Source organism: Ptychodera flava, chromosome 2 (assembly GCF_041260155.1).
Source record: "Ptychodera flava strain L36383 chromosome 2, AS_Pfla_20210202, whole genome shotgun sequence".
In the NCBI taxonomy this organism is placed as follows: domain Eukaryota; kingdom Metazoa; phylum Hemichordata; class Enteropneusta; family Ptychoderidae; genus Ptychodera; species Ptychodera flava.
Window position 1 is genome coordinate 40,725,200 of NC_091929.1, and position 18,044 is coordinate 40,743,243.

General features: G+C 35.7%; 1 protein-coding gene and 1 long non-coding RNA gene across 2 annotated transcripts in view; both read right to left on the reverse strand.

The window, feature by feature from the left end:
• Nucleotides 1–2,032: 2,032 nt before the first annotated feature.
• Nucleotides 2,033–9,150, reverse strand: LOC139148502 (uncharacterized). Its single transcript, XM_070719995.1, has 6 exons — nucleotides 9,048–9,150; nucleotides 8,610–8,705; nucleotides 6,066–6,245; nucleotides 5,067–5,264; nucleotides 3,084–3,284; nucleotides 2,033–2,487 (listed from the first exon to the last, which is right to left on the reverse strand). Exons 2-6 carry the CDS (start codon nucleotides 8,674–8,676, stop codon nucleotides 2,255–2,257), a joined length of 879 nt encoding a protein of 292 aa, XP_070576096.1. The 5' UTR covers nucleotides 8,677–8,705; nucleotides 9,048–9,150; the 3' UTR covers nucleotides 2,033–2,254.
• Nucleotides 9,151–16,805: 7,655 nt separating this feature from the next.
• LOC139120609 (uncharacterized) overlaps nucleotides 16,806–18,044 on the reverse strand; it is a 7,127-nt gene continuing 5,888 nt past the window's right edge. The window contains exon 6 of the long non-coding RNA XR_011549123.1: nucleotides 16,806–17,352. This is a non-coding gene — a long non-coding RNA (uncharacterized lncRNA). The remainder of the gene's footprint in view (nucleotides 17,353–18,044) is intronic.

Consider the following 18,044-nt stretch of genomic DNA (forward strand, 5'->3'; position numbering starts at 1 on the left):
ATACTTGATTAGCATGGGTTGTTTACAAGTGCACATGTGAACAAGATATTTGATTTTGGAATTTCTCTCAAAATGTTGATCCACTATACATGGGAGTCTATGACAAAACTATACATGGGAGTCTATGACAAACACTGTCAAAAATTTTCAGAATTAAAAATTTGCACTATTTGTGCATATATGGACCCTCAATAATTGACATAATTGTGCTTGATTAGAAGAGGGTGGTAAAATGTGAATCTGTGTACAATGACTGTTTTTGGAATTTCGCATAAAATGTTGATCCACTATACATGGGAGTCTATGACAAAACTGTACAAAAAAATTTTCAGAATTAAAAATATGCCCTATTTGTGTATATATGACCCTGAATAATTGACATAATTGTGCTTGATTAGAAGAGGGTGGTAACACGTGCATCTGTGTACAATAACTTTGTTTTTGGAATTTCGCATGAAATGTGGATCCATTATACATTGTAGTCTATGAAGAAACTATGAATAATTTTTTTTAAATACAAAACTTGGCAAATCTGTGTATTTATGTATGCTTGATTATTGATATTTATGTTCTTGATTAGACTAGAGTGGTTACAAATCCATGTGTGTGTAAGAAATTTGATTTTGGAATTTCACCGAAATGTTGATTCACTATACATGGCAGTCTATGGTGAAACCCTATGAATAATTTTTTTCCAAAACAAAAATAGGTAAATCTGTGCATTTATGTACACTGAATTATTGGTACTAATGTTCATGATAGACTAGAGTGGTTTCAAGTCAATGGTGTGCAAGAAATTTGATTTTGGCATATCACTTAAATGTCGATTCACTATACATGGCAGTCTATGATGAAACTATGAATAATTTTTTTCCAATAAAAAAATAGGAAAATCTGTGCATTTATGTACACTTGATTATTGTATTAATGTTCATGATTAGACTAGAGTAGTTTCAAGTCAATGGGTGTGCAAGAAATTTGATTTTGGAATTTCACTGAAATGTCCATTCACTATACATGGCAGTCTATGATGAAACTATGAATAATTTTTTTCCAATACAAAACTTTGTAAACCTGTGCATTTATGTACACCTAATTATTAGTATTAATATTCATGATTAGACTAGAGTGGTTTCAAGTCAATGGTTGTGCAAGAAATTTGATTTTGGAATTTCACCAAAATGTTGATTCACTATACATTGTAGGCTATGAGGAAACTACAAATAACTCATAGGTTATCTGATCCTAAATTGTTATTCAAAAGTTGTTCGACCTGAAGCTTCCAGTTGTTATTGATGACACTATGCACTATTCTGAACAGTTTGTATTCTGTCAATGTCCTCAAAAAATTAAAAAATGTACATACAGCGACATGAACGTTTGACACCGACCTATACCCAATGTATTGTCAATGGGAGAATGATGTCAAATAAGTAATCTCCCAAATTGTTATTGAAAGAGTTATTATAGGGGACAGTTATGCACAATAGTGTTGAATAAGTAGAAATCATGACAACTTAAATCAATGTGGCTGCTTGGATCATCAATACATTGTTTATTATACCTGAAATTTGCGCCCGAAGGGCGCGCCGAAAATGGTAATGGCAGAAAATGAAAGTGCCAGGAGGTATTTTTTCTTTTTTCAGTATTCCATAACGTGCACATGCAATTTCAGCTTTGATGCATGAAAAAAGGTGACCCTCCCCCATAGGCTTGCACAAAATTTTATGACCCTTCAAAAATGCTTGCGCGAAAAATGGCGACCCACCCCCAAAAAACACCGGCCCACCCCCCCCCCTGTAATTTGTGTCCAGTCCCTAATCTCGCAAGTGCAAGAGCCGATATCTCAGTTTTGAGGTAACAGAACGCGCTCTAGCAACGTCGTCAGTAAGAGAACTTGAACCAATTTGAGACTGAAAATGAATCAAACTTTGATTGTAAACAATACAACTGAGAACAAGATAGCTCATTTCGAAGATAATTTATTCTACAGACAGTGTTTTAAAGAGAAACTGTGTAGAGGAAAAAAAACATAGGCAATGATCATTAAATAAATATGCTTCAAATATGATCTTTTTTGGTTACAACTACACCAACGTAACATCTATACCACGGTCTCCATACGAAAGAGGCTCAAGGAACGTATTTCGGATGCTTTGCTAAGACTGTAAATTTCCAATGTTGTCTGCAAATTGATATTTGCTAAGATAACCTATTCTATCCGTAAATTCAATATCATTACCAACATACTAATCTACCCGGTCATCACCTGTAACGCGCATACGTGTTGAATCCACGTTTGAAGTTTCTGCACGGTTCCAGTAACGTAACGCCCTTTCATCGGTGTCTCGCAGCCGCACTGGAAAGTGACCTTTTCTCTCGTGGTGCGAATTCTGCGGTGCATGACCTGGTTGCACACTCCGTTACTTTCGGAGCTGGGCCGTCCATCATTGCCCACACGGACTTCAGTATCCATAGCCGGGTATTCTACAAAAACATGGACAGCAAATCAAGAAGATCAAAAGACTGAAAACGTAAGAGCATCTTTGCTTAAGGTAGTATGCGCCTCGAAAATGAAGACAAACTTTCTTTCAAACTTTCCTCTAGGAACCTTTAAAACGTTCTCTCTCAAAATTTTAGTATGACAGCAACAAATTGCCAAAGATTTACCGATATTAGAAATTCAATGGAGAAAAAACTAAATTTTCGGTTTTCGAAAACCTAACCATTTAATGTATATATTGTAAATTTTAATGATTTCTCGACACTGTGTGAGAAGAGCCATTGGCTCAACAGTTTATCGAGATTAAATAAAGTCTAAATAAAATATCATACACTTGTCAGATTACTGCTTAGAAAAATATGGCAGTTTTCAGCACTCCCGCCCCTCCGAACGTAGAGACAAACAAACCACACCTCTTAGCACTCTAAGAGGCCATCAATGCACTCTCAAAAAGGGTATGAACGGTTTTTACTGTCAAAAATGGTATTTGCATGCCATCAAGCTGTCGGAAAGACAAATAGATGACCGACTCCTCCATCTGTTACTAGTATTCGGTGAGATACATCATGCATTGACTTACCCTCGCAGGTATCTCTGTTGATTAGAGTAACTTCATAAACATCACTCACTTCTCCCAGATCGATCAGCCAAGAAGAATCGAAGATTCTCTCCGCTTTGTAGAAAGAAAATCTACTTTCTACATCCAATGCAGCCTTGGTTATTTGCTGAAAGAACTCTTTATTCTCTGCAGCATTGCTCAGTTTTACAGGAAATTTGCAGCCTGAATAATTACGGAGAGACAAGGCGAAATATGAAACATCCACGTAGTTCAGTTTCGAAAAATAATCTGTATTTCACTTTATAAACACTTATTACCCGTCCACGAGGGATTATAAAAGGCGGTAAGTCCCGAATATGGAGTCAAATTTATGGTGTTTTATAACACACCACGTGCTCATGATGTTCCATGCTATTGGTTTTAATGTGCGTTGATGTAAAGATAATGCAATGATACCTTATGAGAAGTTTACTTGACGATTATCAGTATCAGTAATATGAGTTCCAATTTTGTCAGAAAGGAAGCAAAATGTCCTTAGCATACATCATAACGTCCCTAGTTGCAATTGAATCCTTGCTTTCAATGAACTATACAGGTTCCTATACTGTTGGAATTGAAAATCTTGCTGTTTTAGTCGCTCAAACCATAGACCCTCGACTTTTTCTCGAGGGTCTATACTCAAACTAAATGCTTTTCGTGCTCTAAAATCCCACAATTGTAATGATGTACTCTCCTTCTGTCAGGAAGGCTATACGTAATCAATGCTGACAAATCTACGCTGTTTAACAAATTATCTGAGTTGGTTTCAAAGTGTCGTCACCAAACAAATATTATTTATCAAATTTCAGCATCAACTAGAACTATTGTAAAAGAAAGTACCTCCCAAGAGTTAAAGTAGTCTAACTATTGAAACTTCAGTAACAGATATAATTACTTTGTACTTTGTGTTATTACTTATAACGCTCTTAAGCATCGAGATCCCACGAGGCCATTTTTGGATCAATTAGTCGTTGTATTCAAAAGAGAGCATTATTACACTTCCTTGCAATGTATTAAGTTCGCTATTTAAAAGGTCAGTTTTCATAACTTCGTCACTTCTTTCTCTGTTCTCTATTGTGCTATGCAGTATTTATTACATACAATATTCTTGAATATGACTTTTGACTATGATTTTGGACCACCGGTGGATATAATTTATATCAATTTTCAAGACTGACGGGGACAGGAACCTTGTGCGCATGTTACAAAGTGATCAAAATACAGTTCTAATATAGTACTTTCCAAAGTTGCACGTTCTGTAAAGTACTCTGCACAATTGATAAAGCAGTCTTAAAGTATGCCTTTGTGTGTTATTTTCCATTAAAATCATACTTTTTGATATATAAAAATGACAGTATATCAGATTTCCATTAAATTGTATATGATGGTGATGTCAATGAGTCTTAACTATTGAAAGAAGATGCACTTCATGTGAAAACAAACGAAGTCACCACAAAAATGTTAAAGCATTATTTAAATTGTTGTTATTTTTTGTTGTTTTTGCCTTAATATCATCACACTAAAAGTGCAGTACACAATTTTCTTAGTTTTAACTAATGGATTGACTCCAAATTGTCTAACAATAGTGTATCTATGCCGTTCATGCATGCATTAAAAATGGTAATGGTAGAAGCCAATGTGGCATCAATCATCATAGTATGCACATTTTTGTCGACTGAAATAAACCCAATTATCTTGGAAAGTGCGTACATATGACAGGAGAAATAGTTTAGTGTTGCGATGTGTCGATTACGATTACCATACCATAAGCCAGTTATGAAGAACTATAAACCTTACATGTTTGAATTCAAAGATTCCTTAAGTTGTAAATTTTCCTTGCAGGTGTTGACAATTTCTGTCTTTTATTATCTGTGCCGTTAAGGGCCATTTGCCTTTTAAACTTTGCGATAAATATTTCATTTATTCATTCATTCATTCATTATATTTATTCATCCATATACTCACGTGGAATTAGGGCTTCAAGCTCGCAAAGATTTGCATTGCCCCAGTCTCTAAGTTGCTCCACTATTATGTATCTGCCAGTCGCCCCGCACTTCGAAAAAAGAAGAAATCCGCCCTTTTTATTCTTAACTCTTCCACAAACTTCGTTCTCTCTGGCCTTCAGGCTGTTTCCAACTCGGATTCTGGCAACACCGTTAGACTCTGCATTCACAACGTAAAAAGGATGTCTCAGTTGTTTTATTCTTTAGAAATTTATGAATTTGAATTATGAAGTGAGGACATTACTACCAGTTGGTTATGTTTGTTGTCAGTCTGAAAATATGCGACTGTTTTCGTGAACTGCTAAAAGAGCGGTGTTCTGATTTTCTTATTTTAATGATACTTTTGAGGACTATATAAATAGATAGATAGATAGATAGATAGATAGATAGATAGATAGATAGATAGATAGATAGATAGATAGATAGATAGATAGATAGATAGATAGATAGATAGATAGATAGATAGATAGATAGATAGATAGATAGATAGATAGATAGATAGATAGATAGATAGATAGATAGATAGATAGATAGATAGATAGATAGATAGATAGATAGATATTGATATGTATGTATGTATGTATGTATGTATGTATGTATGTATGTATGTATGTATGTATGTATGTATGTATGTATGTATGTATGTATGTATGTATGTATGTATGTATGTATGTATGTATGTATGTATGTATGTATGTATGTATGTATGTATGTATGTATGTATGTATGTATGTATGTATGTATGTATGTATGTATGTATGTATGTATGTATGTATGTATGTATGTATGTATGTATGTATGTATGTATGTATGTATGTATGTATGTATGTATGTATGTATGTGTGAGTTTTAAGTGTAAGATACACGAAGAGGAAAAATTCCAGGTAAGGTCTTGCAGAGATAACTGAAACGCCCAGTTAGTTTTCTGGCGGAATATAAAATAATTATTGCTTGTACTTACTGACGTCCTTTGACATACGGAATCTGATACGATTTATCTTATATTCTTGCAAAAGGTCAATTGTCATTTTTCCATCTGGTAATTTAGTGGTTTCACCGCAGGTCTCCTTGTCTCCATCCACGACATTCCTCAGGTTTACCTTTCCTTTTCCCTTAATCTTCTTACCAATGGCAATATTAGCTGTATAGTAAATCGAAGTTGTCAAGTAAAAGTAAAACCCGTGAACAAACTCTAACCATACACAGTCTGAACATTTTCAAATTATATTAATGTCTTCCACTGGCCTTCACTTCTGCAAGATGCAGGATTTAACGAAAAATAGCTTCAATATGTAAAAGTAGAAATGATTCTGTGATTGAAAACAGTAGCATTGAACACTTCTTAACATGTTAATTGCGACGTCAGCTGTTGGCGACTAATGAACATAACATCATCTCTCTCTCTCTCTCTCTCTCTCTCTCTCTCTCTCTCTCTCTCTCTCTCTCTCTCTCTCTCTCTCTCTCTCTCTCTCTCTCTCTCTCTCTCTCTCTCTCTCTCTCTCGCTTAACATCAGTCACTTATTATCGCCCAAAAAGAAATGTATAGCCTCTTCTGCTTTGTAAAATGTCGCCTAAAGTATGCGTTTTTATTAACACGGTGATTTGTTTGATTTCTGACACTATGTGGTAGACCAAACGGATTCATAAATACTCAAAATAAGGGAATACTTGTGAAGAAGTAACAATCACTAGTACCTTGGCGAAAGTTTTGAATCAATAAATCACAGATAAAGAGAGGAATGATTGGACTTCCACTATCCAGCCAAGAGTTAAACAACAGCTGTGACATTTGTCGGACATGCTGCAATGTTTTCAGCATCACTTTTTGACAACCTATTATCATAGTTAAATAAACGCTTGGACACATTGTGCAACACCAGACATGGAGGGAACAAGCCCAAATATTCCTCTTTAAAATATTTATATCACTGCATTAAAAATTAACCAAAACAACACAATGTTCCGTGATTGACGACAATAAGGAGAGGTAACTGTTAGTATAAGGCAAGACTCTGGAATGGCACAGTTACTTTTTAGATATATCTCTTTCTCATACATGGTTCAGCGGCTAAGAATTCCTTTTGTGTAAGATGCGAGTCGATTTGGTTTTGTTTTTGGTCGTCATTTTTGCAATTACATTTGAGTGCTTTGCTTTTTCATTTTACGCTTTTTTTCTTTATCACTAAACAATGTTCATATACCTCGCATCTTGCCTCGTGTTGTTTACAAACATTGTGCTTTGTTTCAAAAAACACCAGTATTTGCTATCATGTCACCGTGGTATATTCTCAATTCATCAGTTATATCTCCTTTCTCGTCACTGCTTATGAGTCATCGTTTTTTGCAGCTTTTTCCACATTGTGCTGATTATCTCACTTTCTCTCGTTTTGGGTTGTTGTCTCTCTATATTATTGTCCGATCACCAGATGTTACCGAGCAATTCTAGTTGTCAGTTTCTTCTTTCTTCTGCAATTGTCTAATCTACAACTATTTCATTTCATATTTTATTTTATAGCTGTCGAATATTAGCGAACAACTAAGAGAACAGTCGTGTGCCTTTTTTAAACTTGACAATTGTTTACAGGTATACAGCCTCTTCAGAAGATAGCATCAGCATTATAACGTGTATATTGCATTGAAAAAGTTTGCAAAATGATATATGTTTGATCAATGAAATTTGTGTTTGGGAGCTTTAAGTTTTCGAGGAGAGGGCTGGCGTTGAAGCGGGAATTGTCTTACTGCTGTTGAATGAATAAAACATTTTGCAATGAACAAGTAAATAGTCAACTTATTCAATTTGATATTAAGTGACACTTTTCCATTTCTTGTGTACATGGGTCTCGTAGATTTTAAACCTGTTGTTGTAATTTGACCACTACCGACAAGTTTCTTGAATTAGGCTAATGCATAACAACAATCACAATTTCATTTTACCCAGTGCACACAGAGTATACATTTAATTCAAATCTCTAAATTCCTTTCTCGAATAAAACAATACATCTGTATTGTTAACGCAAACCTCCTTACACACACTATATAGTATCAGTTTCGTTACGTCATTGAAATGTTATTGCAATACAGATATTTCTTTTACCCGAAGAAATGTCTGCGCCAATTAGATAAAAAAGATTTACAGGATTTATCTTCCCTAAAAAGATCAGAAACATCCCTTTTTGTAATACCAAATATTGTAATACCCTACGAAAAGTGTTACCCACTTATCATCTGGCACTGATTGAAGCCGTAGTGTATACTGTATAAAAATCGCTCCGAAAACATATTACCCGTTACCTTATATTGTCAAGTTTTACACGCTCATATGAGTCGGATAAGAAAAGATACCAGGTATACAGTTAATAAAGTGGTAACATTTATGCTTGGCGTGATTACCAAATTAACAAAGATGACAGTCCTAAAATGGACGATCCAATTATAACTTTCAGAAAAAATTAGTTAACAAAAGACTGTTAACAAGTTAACAAGTTAACAAGTTAACAAGACTGACCAAATCCGCCCGCTTCAGCTAATTTTGCGACGACGACAAAGAGAACGGCGAGGTACAGCCACTTCATTTTCCGATAAGAATTGTCTCCGGATAACTCTGGGAAAAGAATATCATTAAGCAATATTAAGTCACATGAAACATTTTTGAGAAGTGATTTACTAATCGATTTATGATATACGTGAACGTTTTGGCGCAAAGTAAATAATTAGTTCGTCAAACGCTGTTCTACGAAGCAATTGCAATACAGCTCCTCGTTACGCTAAGGATAACCGCAAATTTTCTGTTGTGATCAATAGTAAAATTGCCTTCATGTTTCCTGCAATACAATCGCTCCGAGAAGTTCACATAGATATTGACTTAGATTGGCGTGCATACACATATAAAGACAAGTCTTGCCAATTATAAACATCGCAGATTCTAGGGAGGCAATACACTTACCGTGTTTGGTGTGGAACCTGCTTCTGCCCTGCAGCTTCAACGTCCACTACACTTAAAATGCGCTAAAGTAGACTGGTTGTGTAACTTACACCTGCTGCAAGACTAATGGAAGCTTAATGAAGATATAATCCATTCTGTCCGGCTGTTTACATGGTTGAAACTCCTCCCCCTTCGGATCAGACGTTGGGTAAAAAACACGCCGTATCGTGATCAATAAACCGAAGAGGGTTATATTTTCGAAAACTGGTCTGTACCCATTGCAATGTTTAAAATGTCTTCGAAATCAATAAAGTCAACGATAGTCATTGTTTTTAATGTACCGTCACTGATGGTCATTAATTGCATCTTCGTCAGTTTTATGCAACTTGTTGCATTGTCATTCTCTACCAGACATCCCAGAGCTGATGTCGAGGACTTAATCAAATGTCAGTTCAACGAGATACATTTCAGGGGCTGAAATGTTCTATAACATTCCTGCTTTAACTATAAAATGGAGATAAAGTACTCCAACAGGTTTCAATTATTTCAACAAGTTACTAGGTCCTCTAGAAACTCCATGGTGTAGAGCTATTTGTTCTGCATATTTAACGCAGGTAATGACGACTACTTTGAATTTCAAATTTCCATGAATCTTTGGTAATATGCTTGCATTGTTATCGAGGCAATAATTTTTCATGATGAAAGATTACGTATTTTCTTGCAAATAAGGGAAGGAAAGGTTGAATACTTACGTTCTTGGGATGAGAGTTATCCTAGCGGAAATGAAACCATTTCCTATGAATGTTATATTTGTAGCTAACCTTTCTTGATTCAACTTTAAAACGATTTTTTTAATTCTTAGCTTAAAACCCAGAGCAGATTCCGGGATATATCTTCGGTTGTGCGCAAAAAAAGATATATTTGAGCTTGTAAGCTGTCTTTGTGCAGTTCATTTGTTAATGACTGTTAATGTTAATTACCAAAAATATACACCCATCTCATCCTTTGAGTAAACTACTGCTTTAATGCTAAACTTTAGAGTCTCTGCTTTTTGAAAATATATAGTATAAAGGGGTTTCTTTGTCATCTTTGGTGAGGAATATTGCTTTGAAAAAAAAACTGTGTTTGCATACAGGTCCACCTTAAACGTTTAAAAAGTCATCGCTATTCGGCAACTTTTACTTAGATTTTGTTTTTGAATAGGTAGAGCAGACACTCGGCTTCAATTCCTAGTGATCACAGCTGGTGTCAAGTAAGCCATGGCAACCTATGCACGATAAACTGTATTATCTGATTTTCTGATGCAAAATTAAATAATCAAATCTGTAAAGAGACCCGTCGGGAAGGGATCGCAAAAGGAAGATTAATCCGTGTACTTTATATAATCTACAACAGCTGGCCTATTGTAGTATAGTTGAAACGTGAGAGCCATGGAGTACCCTGTCGCTTTGGAAATCCGGAACCATGAAAATTACTAATTATATGTCGGTGTACCTTTTTAGGCACGGTTCTTTCACTCTCTTCATATTTCATTCGAAATGAGCAACCTTTTCATGACAGGCATATTGTCATTATTCAATCGATACGACGTCTTCAGTGCGTTCTTCTTTTCTTTAGTTTACGACTTTGGTGACTTATTGATAAACTATTCCATGACAAGCGCCAGACGTAAGTTTTTTCCTGCCCGTTTGGCATGAATGCATGCGTATACTAAGAGCGGAAAGATAAACGATTGGAAAAATTCTACCATAGCAGCGTTAAAGAAAGCTTCGGTTGAATTGCAGAAACAATCTGCGCCAACTGTAGAGCACACATTCGAATATTATAGCATAGTAGTCGCTTTAACCGAATTCCTAAAGAGTATTTCCACCTCAATTGATCTTCCTGTGTTGCTGTTACAGGTTGATATTGTAAAGGAAACTTTTTTACTACACAGCCTTTCCCCATTTCCTGCTTGGAACACCTTAGCAGACACATGTCTGATCAGATTAAACAGAAGGTAAATTGTTTGATAAGATTCGAAATTTATTTGAAACAAAGCCTCTCAAAGTTAAAATCGTCTTGAAACACATGGTTGTTCCATTTAAAGGAGTATATGGTCTACCCCTAGTACGTTAGATAGTTGTGTTGAATTGCTTGTTGACATTTCGAAACAGTAACTGAGCTTCCGCTCAGGACGGTGACATTATCACATTAAATTATGTAACTTTTGTTTAATGCAGCTGTTGCAACTGACACCGGATCAACTTCAATAAGTCATTCGTCTACCCGTACGTTTGTTTGGAGAGTTTTTGTTTGCATTTTTCCCACTAAGCTTAAATTCATAATGAGTTTTGATTAACGGCAATTTTTTTGTCTCACAGCTGAAAGACTGCATTGATGTACCATAACTGTCTAGTAACTGTAGTGTAGCATTTATGTTACATTGCAGGTATGTCCGTTGTGTCGCAGGCATGATCCTGCATTACTGTTACAGGCATGCTGGAACATTTGTGCAGCACACACGTTACACTCATTTACATACAGTGCACCATACCTGAAACAGCACTGAACCATGATAACCCCAGCATGCTTGTTGCAGCCCTGCAGGAACATTTATGTCACATGAGTGCTGTTGCTGTTGCAACATTGCAACACTGCTGTTGCAAAAGTGTACAATGACAATCCCGGCATTGGTGTTGTAGCCCGACAAGGACATCGATATCACATGAGTGTGAAGTGTAACAAAGATGCTCTTTTGTTGATGATGTGTGGGGGAAATGCATCTACAAATGTTTCTCTGTAGACCCATTTAAGGCTTTCAGAATTAGTTTTTTGTTTAACTTGATTAATGCACAGGAATTAAATTAAATACATTGAAATTGCTCCTGAGTGTATGTTTCCTGCACGTGAATTAAAAGACCGGCCATCAGACCTGGATGTACAGAGAATTATATTTTATTTCTTCAATTGTTGCAAAATGTAGATGGTAATAAAAAGCATGAGAAAAAATAGTTAGGAACAAGTAAATAAGAAGTATAATTTACTGTAAAACAATGAAATCATCCATAAATGGAATAAACTTCTTCATTTTCGTTTTTATGGATTCATACGAAGTTAACATATCAGTTCAAAAGGCAGCTATTTTAGAAAAGCATACGCAACTCTGAAATGTTCATGAAAATAATGTTTTAAAACGTCAGTTCTTTTATTTGCCCACGGGCCACTATACCTGTCAAAACAAAGAAAACCTCCCACTTCAATATTACAGTCGTGTCATCCGGTAAGAAGGCAAGCGAAAATGTCAAAACAGCTTTCGAAACAATTGCGAAGGAAGTCAAGAAATAATTCAAAGAAGATTATGCGTAGTTTGTTGAGAGTTATCATCAGTCGCAAAATATAAGGGGGACGTTTTTTATTTTTCACAATTTCAAACAGTGTAATTGAAAATTGCAGTGATTACTTTTTATCACTTTAGATGTTAATGCACTGAAGAATATGGATATATACGTACTAAGGAGAACTGTCAATGTATAAACTCAATTTTAGCATCAAGGTAGAAAGTGCCTCGGGCCCATATATTCAGTCTCTTCAAGTATTACAATACGCTTCAGGTATATAGCTCATTTCGGGTCATTTTAAAGGTCGTTTAGTGAGAAAAGTTTTCGATTGAAAGTTCATTGAGGAAAGTTCGAGCAAACGTTTAAAGTCTTTCATTTACAAGGCGCATATACTACCTTAACAATAACATATTCCGTTCAGTATAAGGCTAAGACGTTCGTTTAATGTTAGATACAAAGTCTCCAAATGGAGATGGTACAACTTTGTTATTTTCACTGACCCTGTGCTTTCCGTGACTGATCGGCTAACGTTGAGTTTGCAAAATACCCATATGTCGTTAGAAACAGTTTTATTATGGCAATTATGTTTATGCGGGATCTCTTTCATATTATTTCAATTAAAACATTTTGATAAAGAATCCAACGAATACGAAGACAAAGAAAAAAATTGGCGGGAAATCACAAAACCAGGAGTAGATTTCAATCGTTTAAAGAAGTAAAGAGAGGGCGTGGGAAGATGATGCAGTCAAGTCTTTCACAAGGTATTGTACATGATCGTATACTTACACTATGTCATATACAAAGTTGTCATTTTCTGAACAGAAATCGTCCGATTTCTGAAATTAAATGAACAGCCAATCCGCCAATATTGCTGTAACCCTTACGACCATTTGACACATCCAAGATAGGATTGTGAGGCGTGGGTATAAAAGACTGTACAATTAAGCCATGATTGCTGACTTGCCTTGTACGCTAGGAAGATCCATTGTCTAGTGAACTAGTATAGATGGATACTTTAGAAGTGTGCAAATATTTGCTCCCAGATAGCTCGTAAGGCTGCAGTTTAGTGAAAAAATACAAAAGTAATAGAGTCTTTTTCTATTTATTGACTTATCAGCGGTCTATTCGTGTCCAGTACTTATGATGTCTTTGCACGTTTCATAACTTAAATATGAATAACGTTATTTGACAATATTATTGATAGAAATCGTACAAGACGATGATGTGCGTGTACTTGCACAAAAGATCAAGACTGTCTGGCGCCCTCTGGGACAGAACGTGGGAGTCGATATGACGGACATAGCAGGCAAGAAATGTCAAATGGACGATGAGGGCAGAGCAGAAGTCGTCCTGACTCGTTGGCTGACCGGGAGAGACAATTATCTTATGTGGGAAGACTTCATAGTATCTTCGTAGTATCTGGGATTGACGAGAATGTTGCAGATACAATCGCAGAGCTTCGTTCGAGTAACCCCTGATATTTCCCTTTTTGTTTTTCTTGGCTCGTTCGATTCAACACAACAATTTTAGAACGTATACTAGATCATTTAGAATATAGAGTAGTTGAGAAGTAGAAGGTCGTCTGCAGAAACTGTTCCCTTTTTATCATTTAGCGTTTCCATGCATAAATACCGGGGCAAATTTTGGCAGTTGACATCAAGTGTTGTAATGTTTGCCACTTAATATCCTTTTAATGTTTCTTAATATTATGCGATAAATAAAGTTTTTGTGAAAATGCAATTTTAAAGAATTAGAATATGAATGTCAGATGAGATCAAAGAGAGTGTGAAGGCAGCCGTAAGTAATAATTAAATTTCTTACCTCAAAGTTATATCAAGGTTGATTATAACTCACACCTATAGCTAAGTACAATGTAGCAGCAAAAGTATTTAAATTTTCAACTTCTTTTTCTTGTAGATTCTCTTTGCAAGACTCATTGTTCTTTTTATAACAAAGAAATATCTATTTTTACTGTAGTTATTGTACTGTAAACCTTGCAAAATTTAAAATCGGGAATCACCTTAAGAAAAGTATAAAAAATATAAATGTGTTGTTTCAAGCATTGACATGGCTTTTGTTGGTTTTTTTGTTTGTTTTTTTTGTTTTAATGGGCTTGTTGATCTTGAAAATGTACTTGTCAGCAGTGGTATGAATATAAATAAAACAGGAGGCCAACAGATTGTGAAGAAAACTGTAGTTACTTGTTATTTCCCTAAAGAACATAAATCAAAGTTGATTTTAAAAAAAATTCTTCAAGCAACAATTTGAGTAACTGTTATAAATAAATAAAACAAATATTTGCCTGACAAAGAAGAACACAAAGTCACTCCAAACCTTCTCCTAGCACATCAGAAGAATTCAAAAGTGTTTAATCAACATATTAATAACGGTAATATTTCTGCCCTTTACATATATTAATTCTACAATCTCTTGAAGAGACAATATTTTTATTATTGATTGATTGAATGAGTGAGTGATTTAGTCATTCACTCATTTACTTATCATCCCATTGTCTAATTCACTCATTTCTTCATTTCTTCATTAATTCATTCATTCATTCATTCATTCATTCATTCATTCATTCATTCATAGTGTAAATAGTGTGATACATAGTTGCCCGTTTGTAAGAGAAAAACCATGCATCGTTTTGAACATTGTCTCCTTTACTAAAAGTAGTAATTCTTTATTAGATGAGACCGTGATCTTGGTATTTTAGCTGGATTTCGATTGTTGCTGAGCATTTGACCTTCATTGTAACTCAGCCCCCGGCCAAACCTGTTATCTGCTTATTTCGTACTATGCAGACATGTAGGCGCTGGGAATTCAACCTTAAAAAGTGAAGTAGACTCTGATTGCCGAGATAAAGCACTCGGGAAGGCGCCATGAATTCAATGGACTCTTGAAAGCATTGGTGTTTGATATGTTGTGTACGAATAAATAGAAGAGAGCAGTATTTGCTTTTATCGTTATCCAGAATGAAAAGGAATATTCGATCTGGGTTGATGTTGTGGACGAAATGAGTGGTTAACAAATTTGGCCGCTAACCGAGTTATACCGAGGTTAATTTGCTCAGCAACAATCGACATCGAGCTAAAAACGCCACATCATGCCCTTATTTGATGAAAAATTACTGCTTTCAGTGAAGTTCAAACTACAGAAATCAATGCTCAAAATTACGTATGGTTTTTCTCTTACAAGCAGACAAACATGCATTACTCACATTATTATGTCTCTCTCGATTATGAATTTATCCAATAGTATTTATATTATTTATGAACGAATTGCAGATGATGAGTGAAAAACGAAATGAGTGACTGACTGAATGACCAAATGTCTACATGATTCACGATCTGTACCATAGCTTTCCTCCTTTATATTTTGTGTCTGCACATTTTGTTTTTCTTTGTTTTCCTTTGTTTATTTTTTGTTTCGCCTTGATTTCATTGGTTCTTAGTTGTACGATAATTGACATTTTGACGAACGGAATGGCTGAATTTAATTCTTAAGGTAGTATGCGCCTCGAAAGTGAAAGACTTAAGCTTTTGCTGAGCTTTCCTAAATGAAACTTTCAACCATTCTCTTACCAAATCAACAATAAAAATCGGGAGTCGGCGAGCAAAGTTTGGAACTAACGACACAAATTGCCCAACATTTTGCGATATTTGAATTCAGAATGGCCGTCATCTCTATGTTAACTCTATGAGGGGAAATTAGATTTTGGATTTTCTAAAACAATAAGACGGAGAGAGTTTCCTTTCGGCAATAGCTTAAAAATGAAGTGGTAGGTCAGAAAAGAATTGCTAAAATTTGAGAGTCCGAATATCTTTTCCCTATGCGCGATCTACCTGTATTCATCGATGCAACGTCAGTTGTTTCTGCTAAGATACAAAATGGACTTCATATAGCGTGACGGATCCATTCCACTCAACATTGAATTTTAATACCTCTAGCATGACCACAAATTACATTTACACTTTGAAATACTTTTACTTTGGGATCATCAAGAGCTCCTGTGATGCCTATGGTCACGAATTCTATGTGTATGTCTGGGTGTTGAGTTTGCAAGTTAACTTTGATGTAAAGGACTGTCGTCATGTACAGGTAATCGACAATATGCAGATTGTATCATTGTAAGTTGATTCCCCTTTGCAGTTCACTACGGCATACGCCAGAGATCACAAATTTCGCCGCATATTGAGTGCCAGCGGGTACTGTCGAAAGTGTTTAGCCGTGGACTGCAGCGTATCAGTAATCTGGTTAAGACTCAGCAATAAAAGTGTTTTGACATAAAACAGTGTTTCGATATCACTTTGAAGTAAGCTTTACTAGCAAGTGCAGGAGCCAATATCTCATTTTTGACGTAACGGAACGCCCATTAGCAACGTCAGAAAGAGAGAACTTGAACCATGTTGAGGCTCAATGTGAATTACACTTTGATTGAAAACAATACAGCGGAAAGTTCATTACGAGGATACTTTATTCCACAGACAGAATTGTGAAGAGAAAGTGTGACGAGAAAAGTACATAGGTAATGATCATTAACGTAAATATTCTTCAAATTATGATCTGGTGACATTATTTCAGGTTACAACTACACTAATATTACATTTATACCATGGTCTAAATAGAGGGTGGGGTCATGAAGGAACGTATTTTGCATGCTTTTGCACAGACTATGAATTTCGAAATGTTGTCTGCAAACTAATATTTGCTAAGATAACCTTTTTTATCAGTGAATTCATTATCATTACCATCATAATTGAATGAACTAATCTACCCAGTCATCACCTGTAACACGCATACGTGTTGCAACGACGATTGAGGTTTCTGCACGGTTCCAGTGACGTAACGGCCTTTCATCGGCGTCTCGCAGCCGCACTGGAAAGTAACCTTTTCTCTCTTTTTGCTAATTCTGCGGTGCATGACCTGGTTGCACACATCGTTACTTTTGGAGGTGGCCTGATTGTCATTGCCCACACGGACTTCAGTATCCATAGCCGGGTATTCTACAAAAACGTGGACAGCAAATCAAGAAGATAATCAATTGTTCAAAGACTGCAAACGTAACCACATCTTTGCTTAAGGTAGTATGCGCCTCGAAAATGAAAGACAAACTTTAGCTCAAACTTTCATTAAGGAATCTTTAAACCGTTCTCTTTCAAAATCAAGAATAAAAAATCAGGGGTCACCGTGCAAATTTTAGTACTAGAGAAACAAATTACCTAAGATTTACTCATATTTGAAATTTGAAATGGCAGCCATTCCTTTGGTAACTCTATGGAGAAAAAATAAACGTTTTCGACTTTCAAAAGCTAAGCCCGTTTAAGTTTTCCTTTCTCCAATAGCTTCGAAATGGGCCCTACATGTGGTAGATCAGAAAAGAATTGTAAAAGTTTGAGAGTCCGAATATGTGTAACCGAGGCTCGATCCCTATAACGTCCAGACAGAATTATGACGAAGTAACGTTTATTGAGACGAATTTTCCCCAAATTCTAAAACTTTGTGGGGATCGTAACTCACTGATTCAAATACTGTATACTCGGTTGACGTAATACAAACATTGTCTTGTCTTCAATGTTTGATTTAATATCATACACTTGTCAGATACTGCTTAGAAAATTGTAGCAGATTTCAAACCTCCCCCTTGAATATAGAGACAAAGAAACCACACCACTTAGCACTCCAAGATGCCATGAAT